Source organism: Onychomys torridus, chromosome 8 (assembly GCF_903995425.1).
Source record: "Onychomys torridus chromosome 8, mOncTor1.1, whole genome shotgun sequence".
In the NCBI taxonomy this organism is placed as follows: domain Eukaryota; kingdom Metazoa; phylum Chordata; class Mammalia; order Rodentia; family Cricetidae; genus Onychomys; species Onychomys torridus.
In genome coordinates this window covers 35,224,422-35,237,798 of record NC_050450.1, presented here as the reverse complement: position 1 = coordinate 35,237,798, position 13,377 = coordinate 35,224,422, and the positions used below count along the sequence as shown (strand labels likewise).

Sequence of the window (13,377 nt, the reverse complement as noted above, 5' to 3'; positions counted from 1 at the left end):
CTCCTGGCAGCACCAATTTACTTCAGAGAGGAGGATGGGCATTGAAGACACTTCATATGGAATTTATCTTCACCTTGGCAAAAATAACCATTTGTGCAAGAAACTGTTCTTGCCTGAACTGCTTGATCAACTGAACATGCAGGACCCGTAGAAAGGTGACCACTGAACTTTGCTTGACAAAATGGTCCTTCAGGCTCCTGCTTCACAGAGGAAACTGCCAGACATTCTACAGGACACCGAAAAAAGTGACCAAGAGACTCTAGCCCTCTGGGCTGCAGACAAATGCTCCAAATTTACAAAGGAACATTAGACTGTCCAGGCTGCCAGCTGTCTCTGTCTACCCTACAAGACTCCCGAAAGTTGCTTGCATCCTTCTCCTGGTTCTCAGGTAATATTGTATCCTTCTGAGGTCTTTGATATGGTTGAAGACTAGATAGTTATAATTTCTCAGTTATGATAAAAGATACGTTAGTTATAAAACCTTGGACTCACAAATATAAGATAGATAGGATATCTTCTTTAATATTGTAACTGTAATTCTTGCTTGATAATTGTTTTGTTATATGTAATTTTACTATGTAAAAGTTAAAACCTTCCTTAAAAAAAAAAAAAAAAAAGAAAAGGGGAAGTGTTGTGGATATTACTCTGTGTAAATAAAATTCTGATTGGCCAGTGGCCAGGCAGGAAGTGTAGGCGGGACAAGAGAGAAGAGAATTTTGGGAGGTAGAAGGCTGGGGCAAAGAGACACTGCCAGCCACCGCCAGGACAAGATGTAAGTACAGGTAAGCCACGAACCAAGTGGCAAAGTATAGATTAATAGAAATGGGTTAATTTAAGATAGAAGTAGATAACAAGAAGCCTGCCATGGCCATACAGTTTGTAAACAATGTAAGTTGTTGGGTGATTACTTTGTTGGTTCTGAGTGTCTATGGGCCTGGCGGGTGAGAGAGATTTGTCCTGACTGGGGGCCAGGCAGGAAAACTCTAACTACAAAAAGCCTTTGCAGCACAAACTTGATGAGTTCAAGCCCCCAGATAGAGGTGGAAGAAGAGACATGACTCCACAGCTTTGTCCTCTGACCTTCATGTGCATGCCATGGCCCAAATGTCACTATTCACACATCATAATAGGAAATAAGTAAAAATGTAAACTAAATGTATAGAGTATAAGAAGGTACAGTTTTTGTCCCAGGGGAGCTCTATGTTTGCTGGGTGGTCACATAACAATGCTTTGTGGGATACAGAAAGAAGTAACCAAAGCAAAGAAGAGAGCCCAACTAATGGGTTTTGTACCAGGTACAATACAAGAAGCTTGCATATCTCAAGGACCCTAAAGTTTACAACATCAATACTGCAGATACATTTTATAAGGTTACTCTCAATGGGAAAGAATACACATATAAATAAGGCAATAGTATAAAATCATCTAGAGTGTTCTGACTAGTAGATAGATTGTTTCAGGAGAAGGGGCTGGGATTGAGGATAAAATGTACAAGAGAATTTTGTTTCCCATTGTTTTATGTCCCCCTCACAAAAGCACACTGACATAATGTCTGTGTGGTTTGAAATCAGTAAATAATGGGCTGACAGATGGAAAGGCAATTTGAGTTAGAAGTTGCTGAGGAAAAGGAAAGGCCTCGAGAGAGGAGCCTCAGAAAGCAGAAGGCAAGAATGTTTCACTTTCCTCTGGACTAGCTGGAGGATGTGGGAGACAACCACTGTGGAACCAAAATAGCTGATTCCAAGAGCCACAGACAGACACCAGAGTGTTCCCAGGGCCAGAGGCAAACCACTCAGAGAACAGAGAGCCCTCCCTGACCTCGAGGCTGAGAAGTTTCAAACTCACCAGTTTTCTGTGTCATCTGCTGTGAAGTTAATGAAAGAACCCAAGCTTGGGACCCTTGAAAAAACAAAGAGAGAACAAAGTCCTCATAAGTTTCTAGCCAGAAGTGTAATAGTAAATATGACAGAGATGTCATGTGCAAGTCCCCAAACTTCATGAATTAAAGCAGGTGCTCTCCCTCCTCCCTCTTCCCTTCCCCTCCTCCTTCCAAGCTACAGGAAGGAACCAACCACACACACTGCCATGATGTCCATGTGCCTCAGGTGGACATCCTGGCACAAAGGATTGGGGTCATCTCTGGATCACTTTTATTCAGAGTTTACATATCCCCAGCTGAGGGAGAAGGGAAGCTCCAAGCAATATGGTCTTCATACCTGTGGGTATGAGTAAGGCTGTGTCTGCAGACATGGTCACCATGCTTCTTTGAGAGTGCTTGGATGAAGAAAGAGTTTCTGATTCTGGAGGAGAAAAAGATTTTTTAAACTGATAAAAAAAATAATGATAACTATCAACAGTGTGGTGGGTGGTGGGATTCAGGACTCTTTTTATTATTGTCTTTGTTATTATCGATACATTTACAGTTTTTCTCAATAATTGGAGGTGATTTTTAGAATTAAAAACAGATCATAACCTTTGTTTTAAGATGATTATTTTAAAGTTGGAGAGATGGCCCATACAATATGCAGTGCTTGCCATTCAAGCATAAGGACCTGAGTTTAGATCCCTGGCACTCATGTAAAAAGCTGGTCATAGTGGTATGTGCCTGTAACCCCAGCAGGGGAAGCAGAGACAGGCAGGCCCCTGGAATATGCTTCCTAGGTATTCCAGCTGAAACTGTGAGCCAGGTTCAGTGAGAAACCCTGTGTCAAAAAACAAGTTGAGTAGTGATTGAGGAATGCTTCAACCTCTGACCTCCACACTCACACACACACACACACACGCACATGCACACGCACACGCACACGCACTCACACACACACGCACACACACGAGATGATTGTTTCAAAACACAAAAGAACAAAAATACTCACAAAATTTGATTAATTAGGAGCTCAAGGATTTTAGTGACTACTCAGAATATAACAGAATTAACCAACTCAACATTGAAAAGCTGTTTGAATTATCCAGGCCTCTGGGAGGCAGCTGGGTTGCCTGGAAAATCAGTCAAGCTACTTTACAATGACTTTCTGATATTTTTTTTATTCTGTAATCAGAAGCATAGTGAGAACCTTAACAAATCCCTAAGCCGTGGAGTAGGTCACCCAGAGTTATGAGATTCAGGATCAAGAAAAATTCAGAACAAAATAGAAGTTAAGAAACAAGTATATAACTGATTACTGTTAAGGAATATATCTTACATTCTTTTAAAAAGTTTTTATTAGTGTATATTAATTATACATAATGTATTTATTACATTTTGATATATGTATATAATGCATTTTTATTATACTCACCCCATTACCTTCTCTTGTCTGTTTTCCAGTCTTGCTGATTCTCTTCCTCTTTTCAGTCTCTCTCTTTCTCCTTCTCCTTCTCTCTCTCTCTCTCTCTCTCTCTCTCTCTCTCTCTCTCTCTCTGTCTGTGTGTGTGTGTGTGTGTGTGCATGCATGCATGCACATTCCAATGAGCCAATTAGAATTACTTACAGGAGCATAGGTACATAGGTGATAAGTCATTTACAGCAGCATGGGTAGTCTACTGAAGAAAATACCTCTCCCCAAAAACCATGAGCTGGGAAGGGGTGGGCATCATGAACCCCCTCCTCTTATAAATCTTAAGGCCACTAATTAGCCATCTTACTTCAACCAATCTCAAACACTTAGAGATTTTTGTTCCTGAGGGAGTTTGACCCTGGATAACCTTCAACACACAGATTCTGCAAGACTCCTCAGAGGTCAAGTGGAGAACCTAAAATGCTGACTTGACACAAATATAAAGGAAAAGAAACACATACACATGAGTGCACGTGCAGGTCACTGGGTTAGCCACTGTACAAGAATCCATTCCAAAGGAAATCACAATATTATCTGAGCAGCAGAGGTGAAAGAATGGACAATTCTCACCTGCAGTGATGGCAGACCCTTTGGTGAAGATCTCAGAGTTTGAAAAACTTGTGGTTTCTTGTGAGAAGGAGCTAGGTGTTGTTGAGGGGCATGTAGTTACTGCTGTAGTGAGGACAATGGTGGCCAGTGGCTGGGGTGGTGTTGCAGTTGTGAGGTCAGATGTGGTCATGACTGTTGTTGGAAGCTCTGTTGTGGTGGTGGTCAAGTAAGGAGTGGTTGTTGGTCTTGTGGTAGTTGTTGGTCTTGTGGTGGTTGTTGGTTTGGGGGTTGTTGGGGCTGTAATCAAGTAGAGATGGGGAATCAGAAACACCACAAACACAACCCAAGATCTTTCTACTTCTGTTGGCCTCTCTTGGTGCATTGGCTTGGACCACTCATTACAGCTGAGTTTCTTGTCACATTTCTATCCTTTCTGGTCTATTTGTCACACTCTGGCTACAGAAATCTTATTAAAAATATCTATGCTATGCATGCCCATGCCATGCTGAAAACTCCTCAGCAGTTCTCTTTGTCTACCAGATTAAGAAATAAAACAAAACCCACTTAGGTCTGCTTGTTGCCCTGCAATGTGCTGCCCGCGCTTCTGTCATCCCAGTCACGTGTTGCTGGAAGAGAACCTTCTCACTTTCCTCCACCATCTCTCCTTTCTGTATTTCTTTCCCTGCATCCATGATCTTCCAGCTGCAGCAATGTCTGCACCTGCTTTACCTCATCCTTACTCCAGCTGCTGGTCCTCTTCAGCATGCTAGCCCTTACTGAGCAATCAGATCTCAGCTAAAAGCTCTCTTCTCTGCAGTAACAAGTCTTCCATGTTGTATGCCCTAATACCTGATCATCATGGCATCTATTGTATTTTTATAACTACACATTTGTTTGTTTACTATTGATTCATGTCTGATTCTCCCACCATACTATCATACACAAGGAAACCAAGCATTTATTCTGTTCTGTGACATGAATCTGATACCTATCACAGTATCTAGTACTATACAAATGAATTAATGCATAAGAGTGAGCCCACAGCCAGGAGTCACAGAGCACACCCATAGTCCTAACTCTTGGACACCTAAGGCAGGAGAATCTCCAGTTCAAGGTCAGCCTAGGCTACATAGTGGGACTCTATCTTAAAATACACAAAGTGGTCCCTAGGTATGCAACTTTGGGTGAGACTCACTTCATTAACATAGATTTTGGGTTCATTATTCACAGTTTTTTGTATGACTCTCACCCTCTCCAGGATATGCCAAATTCCTATAGGCTTTAATGAAGCAAAAGGATAGTATTTGTTCCACTCAACTTGGAATTGATCCTGCAGAGTACTGAGATCAACAATGTTTTATAAACTAGTAAGTAGTTAAGATACCACATAAATAAAGAGATGACTCCTGTTGGACTAAGTTAATGTCAATAAACATCTTTTTCCTCTACTTTGATAGCACAAATTTGCTGTAAGACTAAAATAAATATGCAAATACGCATGGGAGCTCACTAACTAAAATCATTCAGTTCCAAATTCAGAACATGAGAGCCATCTGAGCAGACTAAGAACATAGCCACCCATGTGGTAAAAGTGCTTATTGTTCATGTACTTCAGCCATAAGATCCATGTCGCCTGTCCTACACAGCCCAATCTTTAAGGGTACCTTCACATCCCAAAGTTTACCCAAAGCATCGATAGGAATGGAAAGAAAAAGAGCTTGAGAGCAGCCAGGGGTGGTGCCCAATGCTCTTCTCCCTCTTCCAGGAATCATAAATCATTTGCTTGTAGGCTAAAACTGACCTATGGATATTATTCAGTTCACATGGTATTTTTTGTTTATTATATGGAAATCAGTCAATATGAAAAAAAAATGTGATTCACATAAAAATTGGAAGGTCAAAAAAAAATGGGCCAAATTTCTGTAAGGTGAGGACCAGCCTCCACCCAGATAGACGGCACGTTCCATCTTCAGCATCTTTCATTTACCAGCTGGATCCCCTCATTCACTTCTGCAGCTGTCCTGGCTGTGACTAGCATGTGGGTTTCCCTGCCCACACTCTGTGGCTCACCACTTGAAATCCAGCCTGCTCACCCTCTGCTCAGGTAAACTGCCTTTTCACCAGCACCCACTGAATGAATCTGTTACCACAAACCACGGAGCTCTTTCTCAGAGCTGAGTTCCATTCTCTCCTCACCTCTCCTCAGCTCCAGGCGCACAGTCTTCTTGACATCATTGAACCAGCCAGGCACCTCTATACGGCAGCAGTACACCCCACTGTCCTCTTGATTGGTGTTTGAGATGGTCAAGGACACATCACCCTGCCAGATACTCCCCCTAAGTGCATATTTGGACGACTTCCTGGAGATGATTTTTGTTCCATCTGTGTGGAGAAGCTCCTGGTTGCACTTGGAATTGGGACATGCACCTTTGCCCCAGCACATGCTGTTGCGGTTCCTGGACCAGGATGTGTGCCGACAAGGCAAAGTCACCGACTGGCCCAAAAACCCTGTTACTATATCCTGGGAGGCAGCTGGTGCTAAGGGGAAAGTGAGAAAGCTGTTATGCAGTTGAAAACCTCTGGATTACACTCCAACATTTGTGTACAAATAGAGGCTTCCAGGGAGACAAGAGAGTTCTTTGTTAATGTAGCACAAATGTTGATGTGCTTGCCTGTTCTCCTGGACGCCTAAGTCCACAAGCTTCCATACCAAAATTAGTGAAAAGAGGTCTGGAATCTCTAAACTTATCTCCACAGAAAGACCCTTTTAAGCCAATTTAAACACTCTGCTCACCATTCCGTTAGTCTTGCCCATGTATTTCACCAAAAGCCACCCAAAACCTGTGCCTGTTCCCATCGTCTCACTAAGTAGATATCGCATGCTGCTGATTGAATGTCTCAAATGGGTTAACCAACCCAGACAGAATCCTAACAGGAAAGAATGCTGCTTAGGTAGACTCCATTTTCCTACTCCATGTTCAGAAATGGAGGTGGGACTTGCTCACTCTGGATCATCTGTTTGCTGCTAGGTGATACAAAGTTAGGAAGAGTTCATGGATATGCACTTCTTTACTGTTTAAAATGTCATTAGTGTGTGTGTGTATGTGTGTGTGTGTGTGTGTGTGTGTGTGTGTGTTTGTAGTGAGTTGAATACATGCTACAATGAGTGTGTGATGCTTAGAGGGTGTTTATGAATTGGTTCCTTCCTCCTACTTTCACATTAGTCCTGGGGACTGAGCAGAGGTCTTTAGGCTTTAGAGCAGTACTTCTCAACCTGTGGGTCACAACCCCTTTGGGGGTCCTATATCATATATCCTGAATATATCATATATTTATATTATGATTCATAAACATAAAAGTAGCAAAAATATAATTTTGAAGTAGCAACAAAATAATTTTATGGTGGCAGTCACCACAACATGTGTTACAGGGTCACAGCTTTAGGAAGGTATGAGAACCACGGCTCTAGAGCACACACCTGTACCTGCTGAGCCACCTTGCTGGACCTAACTTTATTGGTGAAATTATTAAGACCACTCCACATAGTTAAAAGGGAGGTTTATTTTGTGGGATAACTTACAAATGAAGGGGTAGGTTGCAGGGTCTGGCAAAGGTATAGGGCAGTCCGGCGGTGTTCTCTGGAGAACTCTGCTTGGTCTCTTCCTGCGTCCCGTGTCCCGGAACCAAGAGACCCCCCTCCTCCTGCTCCTCGGTCTTCCGCTCCCTCCTCTGCCCCGCCTTGTGGGCGTGATCATTACTGAAGCCTCAATGGAGGTTGGAACTTCCAGGCCAATGCTGGGATGGCTATCCACTACATAACTTATTTATTCCTTTTTAACACTGTTTAATAATTTCACTCATGCTTATAATGTATTTTTGATGAAATCCATTGTCTAGTCTTTCTCCTCCAATTTCTCCCCAATTACCCCCACACCCTTCCAACTCATGTACTCCCTTGTTTAAAAACCTAAGGGAGTCCACTTGGTGCTGCCAGTATAAGCATGCATGGAGGACCATCTGCTAGAGCATGGATAGCCTGTCGGGGCCACAGCCCTGACAACAACAGACTGTCCCTCTCCTAGCGGTCATCAAATGCCAACAGCTTCCCTTGCTTGGGATGGGACTTGATGACCCGCTTAACAGTCGTGTGAGGCCTTTGCTGGCTTAATCTTGTACAGGTCCTATGCACACAGCCACAGCTCCTGACTCACTCATTTACTCTTTTCAAAGAAGATGTATGTGCCTTTCTTTAATGTGGGTAAGTATTTTGCCTGTAGGCATATAATCACACAGCATGTGTGCCTAGTGCCTATAGTAGCCAGAAGACAGTACCGGATCCCCTGGAACTGGTGTTTTGATTAGCTGTAAGTTGTCATGTGGGCGCTGGGAATCAAACCCAGGTTCTCTGGAAGGAAGCAAGTGCTCTGAACCACTAGGTCATCTCTCTAGACTCCACTTATTTTTCTTTTAATGGATAACTAATCATCATATATATTTATGGGGTACAATAACTATGGGACATTAAAAGTGATTTAGAAAATTTGAAATATGCATTATTACTCTGATTGTGTCTCTTTTGTGAAGTAAGTAAACAAAACCCTTGTGTCTTCTTATAGACACTGATATATGAAAGCAGATGCCTAGAAATTATCTGCTGAGGTTGACAGCAATCTCATGGCACCAATGCCTCCATGATGAAAGGAAAGAACTGGAACTTGGCATGGCGATCAAAAGGGATTTAACCTTTATAATGTTCTTCTCTTTTCACCCAAAAGTTTCCATATTACTCACCTAATAAAAAAAATTACTATTCAAAAAAGGAAGCAAGAAACTTGGTATGGCAGAAAGATCCCCTTTGGAGTGACATGGTGAACGTCATTTTTCTATCAGTGTGTGTTTGGGGGTTCTTGAAGGGAAGCCACACTCTTCATTATCGAAAGGCACAGAGGGCAGTACTTGCCACAAAAGGAGTTCCAACATCCATATGCCAAGAAACATCATGCAATTAACCTCATAAAATTCCTAAAAGTTTGAGAATGAGGAACCACACACATTAGATGCAGAAACAGAATGAGAAACGTTTCCTTCAGCTATGAAAGTGTCAGGGAGAAATGAAATCACAGCAGCCATATCAGTTTCTCATGTGCGATGCTCCCAGATTACAGCTGTATGTGAACGCAGCCTCTCTGTCACTGCCAGCCTTTTTCCTCTCTAGCTGGTGACCTTTAGACCTTTCCCCAATCCAAACCCCAGTTTTGTCAGACTGAAGATGTCATGGACCACCTCTTCTGACACATCTACTTTTGATCCTTGGAAACTCTGAATGGTCACTGTCTTCTCAGTTGACCATTTAAGTAAAGACACATTAAAAAGAAATAAATCAGCCAGGCAGAGTGATGCACACCTGTAATCCCTATACTCAGTAGGCAGAAGCAGGCCTAAGGGAGCTCCTGCTACCTAGCAAGACTCTATGTCAGAATCAAACAGTTAAATAAGCAAACAGAGAGATCAGTTCACCAGGTGCTGTCTCCTTGAAGGGAGGCTGGGCAGCTATGTCCCTGCACAGATGGGACATAAGGACATAAACTCCAGCTATTTTTTTCTATAGTTTTGCTATGTAACAAAAAACTTCTTAGACAAGGTATTTGTCATCCCAGCACTCAGGGGGGGTGAGGCAGGAGAGTTCCAAGTTGAAGTCCAATCTGGGTAACACTGTTAGACACTGTCTCAAATAAATATAAGTAAATAAGTAAGTAAGTAAGTAATAAGTGCTTGTGTAAAATTCAAACAGAGGTTGTGAAAACAGAGACTGCCTTCACTCCATGAATTGCTTCTGGAATGTCTACGTACTCATGACATCATGTGCCAAGTTACAGGAGATGTAGCAGTCCCCACCCACCTTCTGGGCTCTACAGAGGATCTGAGGATAGAGGCAGCAGAGCTAGCTAGCACTTAGTGTGGCAACAAGTTCTCTAACACAGGAACCTCCATGATAAGAACTCAGCAGAAACCCCTGAAGCAGACTGGAAACTGCAGGTGAATAGGAAAAGCTTTGTTTACCAGAGACCTGGCTTGACCTCCTCTATTCAAGAATGAGAGGAAGAGGGTGAGGCAGAGTGATACAAGCCATATTCACAATGTCAGCATTAGTGACTGGGAGGGCTGCAGCCCAAAGCAGAGTGGTTGCTGGACACCTCAGAGTCTCCATCCAAACTGACTGTTCATTCATCTGTGTCAGTCTGAATCTGCAAACAGTGTGATGAAGAGAAACCTCCCTGTAGGTGGGCACTAACACTTAGGAGGCAGAAGGAGGAGGATTGTTGACTTCCAAGCAGCCTAGACTACACAGTGAGATCCCGTCTCAAAGAAACAGAGACAGTGGTAGGGCATGGTGAGGTATGCCTTTAATCCCAACACTTCAGGGACAGAAACAGGAGGATCTCTGTGAGTTTCAGGAACAGGCAGAGTTACATAATATAAAGACCTCATCTCAAAATATCAAAAGGGGTGGGGGGTGGAGAGAAGAAGGAAAGGAGAGAGAACTCATTATGAAGCCCTATTGCTAGCAAGACAAAACAAAATAGAAAGCGAATAAAATCTCCTGAAAACAAAGAGAATAATAAGCATATATAAGCTCTTTCTTTTTTAAGCCCTGTGGATGAAATTTCTCATGCCCTTCATTTGACACCTTGTTTCTTCTATGCCATCTCTTAAACTGTTATTTCTAACCCAAGCACAGATAAACTCACCCCTGGAACACCAAATTAGTCCCTAGGGAAAAAAATCTCTGTGTAACAAGGCAAGGATGATATCCTATAAAAGTGTAAGTCTAGAAGGAGGCAGGTGTTAGTAGGACCCCTACCTTACAGTCTACCCTCCCTGGGACCCAAAATGGAAGCCTCCAAAACACTTACTCAGATAAAGACACCAGAGCTCTGTCACCAGCCAGAAGAGAAGAAGCTCCTTGGACATTTTGACAGGAGTCTGTGTGTCTGTCAAAACCCATGCCTTATATCACAATTACTGCTGACAGGGTGGGACATTGAACTCTCACTTCCTGTTCTGCCTTACAATCTTCCTGTTTCCTCATCCTAAATGATCTCCCTCAATCTGGGATGTGTGATCAAATGTGCTGAGCACTTTTCTTATGGTGGCCAGTGTGTATGTGTAAATGTGGGGAGGGACAGTGTGGGTGCCAATTTGCTTCTCTGTCCTTTGTCCTGTGTGTGCCTGGTCACGTGTGTGAGTGTGTGTCAACTGCAGAAGCCACAGTGTTCCTCGTCATGGCCAAAGCAAAGCTAAACTAGGGTTTGATCCACTCCCATCCTGGGCACTCACCATGAAGCTCTCAACCCCTTGCCTTCACAATGGAAAATGAAAAGTAGGGTGCAATCAGTCACTGAAAGAAATACGCTCCCTACACTGTCAGAGTTTATTAGAACAGGAAAGAAGATCTCCAGTAGAGGAAGCTCACCAAGTTAGTTCCAAAACAGGCCTGCCTTCAAGCAGACCCACAGCCCATCACTACCAACAAGGAAGAGCACAAAGCATAAGTTGGAAACCAGATGAGAGGGCCTGGATGGGATGGTTTTGTAGTTCTTTGGGATTCTATAAACACAATGACATACTCAACCTGAACAAGGCAAAGGAAAAATCAGGCCAACCCTCACCAACCAGACTAGAACTAAGACATAACACAGGGGTGGGGTCCTAGAACAGAAAGAGTCCCTTAGGTTGGAGCTGGCTGTGTGGTTAAGAGCATTTGCTGCCCTTGCAGAGGACCCAGCACTCACATGGCAGCTCATAACTGTCTGTAAACCCAATTCCAGGGAACCTAACACCCTCTTCTGGCTTTTTTGGATACCAGGCATGTGTATGATGCACATACATACATGCAAACAAACACTCATACATATAAAATAAAACTAAAAATTATTACTAAAATAAGAAAAAAACCCACTAAATGAAAACAAAAGTCTAGTTAAAGAAGTCTAAATAACGTTTGGACTTTTATCCATTGTGATGCTTCATTACTAATTTATTAATTGTAATACATACAAGAACCTAATGTATGATATGAATAATAAACTACCCCTGAGTATAAACCCAAAGGAATGCAAGTCAGCATACCACAGAGAGACTTGCACATCCATGTTTATTACAACACTATTCACAACAGTCCAGATGGCTGTGCTGTGGTGGTCTGAATCAGAACGGGCCCCTACACTCGTGTGTTTGAACACTTGGTCCCCAGGTAGTGGAGATGTTTGGGAAGGATTAGGAGGTGTGGCCTTGTTGGAAGAGCTGTGTCACTGGGGGCAGGTTTTGAGATTCTAAGACTGGCCATTCCCAGTATGTTTTCTCTGCCACCTGCTTGCAGATGAAGATGTGAGCTCTCAGCTATTCCTGCCACCATGCCTTTGTTCTTCTACCATCATAAACTCTAACCCTCTGAAACCACAAGTGCAACTGAACACTTTCTAAGTTGTCCTGGCCATGGTGCTTTGTCACAGCAGTAGAAAAGCAACTGAAACAATAGGCAGCCAGCCTAGATGTCCATTAATAGGTGACTGAACAGAGGAATGTAGTAGGCACTCAGAAGGGACTCTTACTCTGCTATAAAGGAAAGTGAAATACATCATGTGAAGGAAAAGAGACAGAACCAGAGATCATCATGTTAACTGAAATAAAGCCAACCAGACTGACAGACACTGCTTAGTGCTGTGACTTTTAATGGAAAAAGTCACAGTGACACCCCAAAGAAGTCATTCTATCCAAGTCCACTTGGTAAACCAATGAATTTATTGGGGTTGTCTATACCAGGAAGGATAAGGGATTATTACTAGAGAACAGGCCTGACTTGTGGGTTGACGCATCACCTAAACACCTTCTCCGGCATGGGTGAGGACTCTAATGCTATACCACTTGAGTCCCCCCCCTCACCATCCCCCAAAAGCACACATAGGCCAGAGGCAGGAAAAGGTGGAATCTCAGGTGAGGGTCTGGCAACATTCCCTACTCACCCCTATGATGAGAGAAAGATAACAGTCCCACGGCCATTACCTCAGATCTGGCTATCACTGTGCTGCTTTGTTTCTTTGCAATGACTGCAAGACCAAGGTCCTTTGTAGTTCATCACCACAACCATGATAGCAACAGTCATATTAATCGTAGAGGAAGCAGTAGTATCATAAAGTGTCTGTTTGCTCTAATACACAGAATCCATGTGTATGAGTGTTTATAGGAAAGTAGAATGGGGTCTGTAGGGAAAGGAAGGGAAGATATCTAAAGAAGTCAAGTGAGGGTAATGGCCAAAAGAAGACAGAAAGAGAGAGAGAGGGAGGGAGGAAGGGAGGAAGGGATGGAGGGAGGAAGGAAGGGAGGAAAGAAAGAAGAAAAAAGGAAGGAAGGAAAGGAGGAACAAAAAACAGACAGACAGAAAGAAAGAAACAAACAAACAGAAATAAAGAAAGAAGAAAAAGGAAGGAAGGAA

The 13,377-nt window shown here is 42.9% G+C and overlaps 1 protein-coding gene across 1 annotated transcript in view; it reads right to left on the bottom strand.

Annotated features, from left to right (window-relative positions):
• LOC118588641 (T-cell immunoglobulin and mucin domain-containing protein 4-like) overlaps positions 1-10,856 on the bottom strand; it is a 30,674-nt gene extending 19,818 nt beyond the window's left edge. The window contains exons 1-5 of the mRNA XM_036195213.1: positions 10,799-10,856; positions 6,081-6,422; positions 3,906-4,181; positions 2,217-2,300; positions 1,846-1,899 (exon numbers count right to left, since the gene is read on the bottom strand). Of these exons, the coding sequence (XP_036051106.1) occupies positions 1,846-1,899; positions 2,217-2,300; positions 3,906-4,181; positions 6,081-6,422; positions 10,799-10,856 (814 nt within the window). The remainder of the gene's footprint in view (positions 1-1,845; positions 1,900-2,216; positions 2,301-3,905; positions 4,182-6,080; positions 6,423-10,798) is intronic.
• Positions 10,857-13,377: the final 2,521 nt, after the last annotated feature.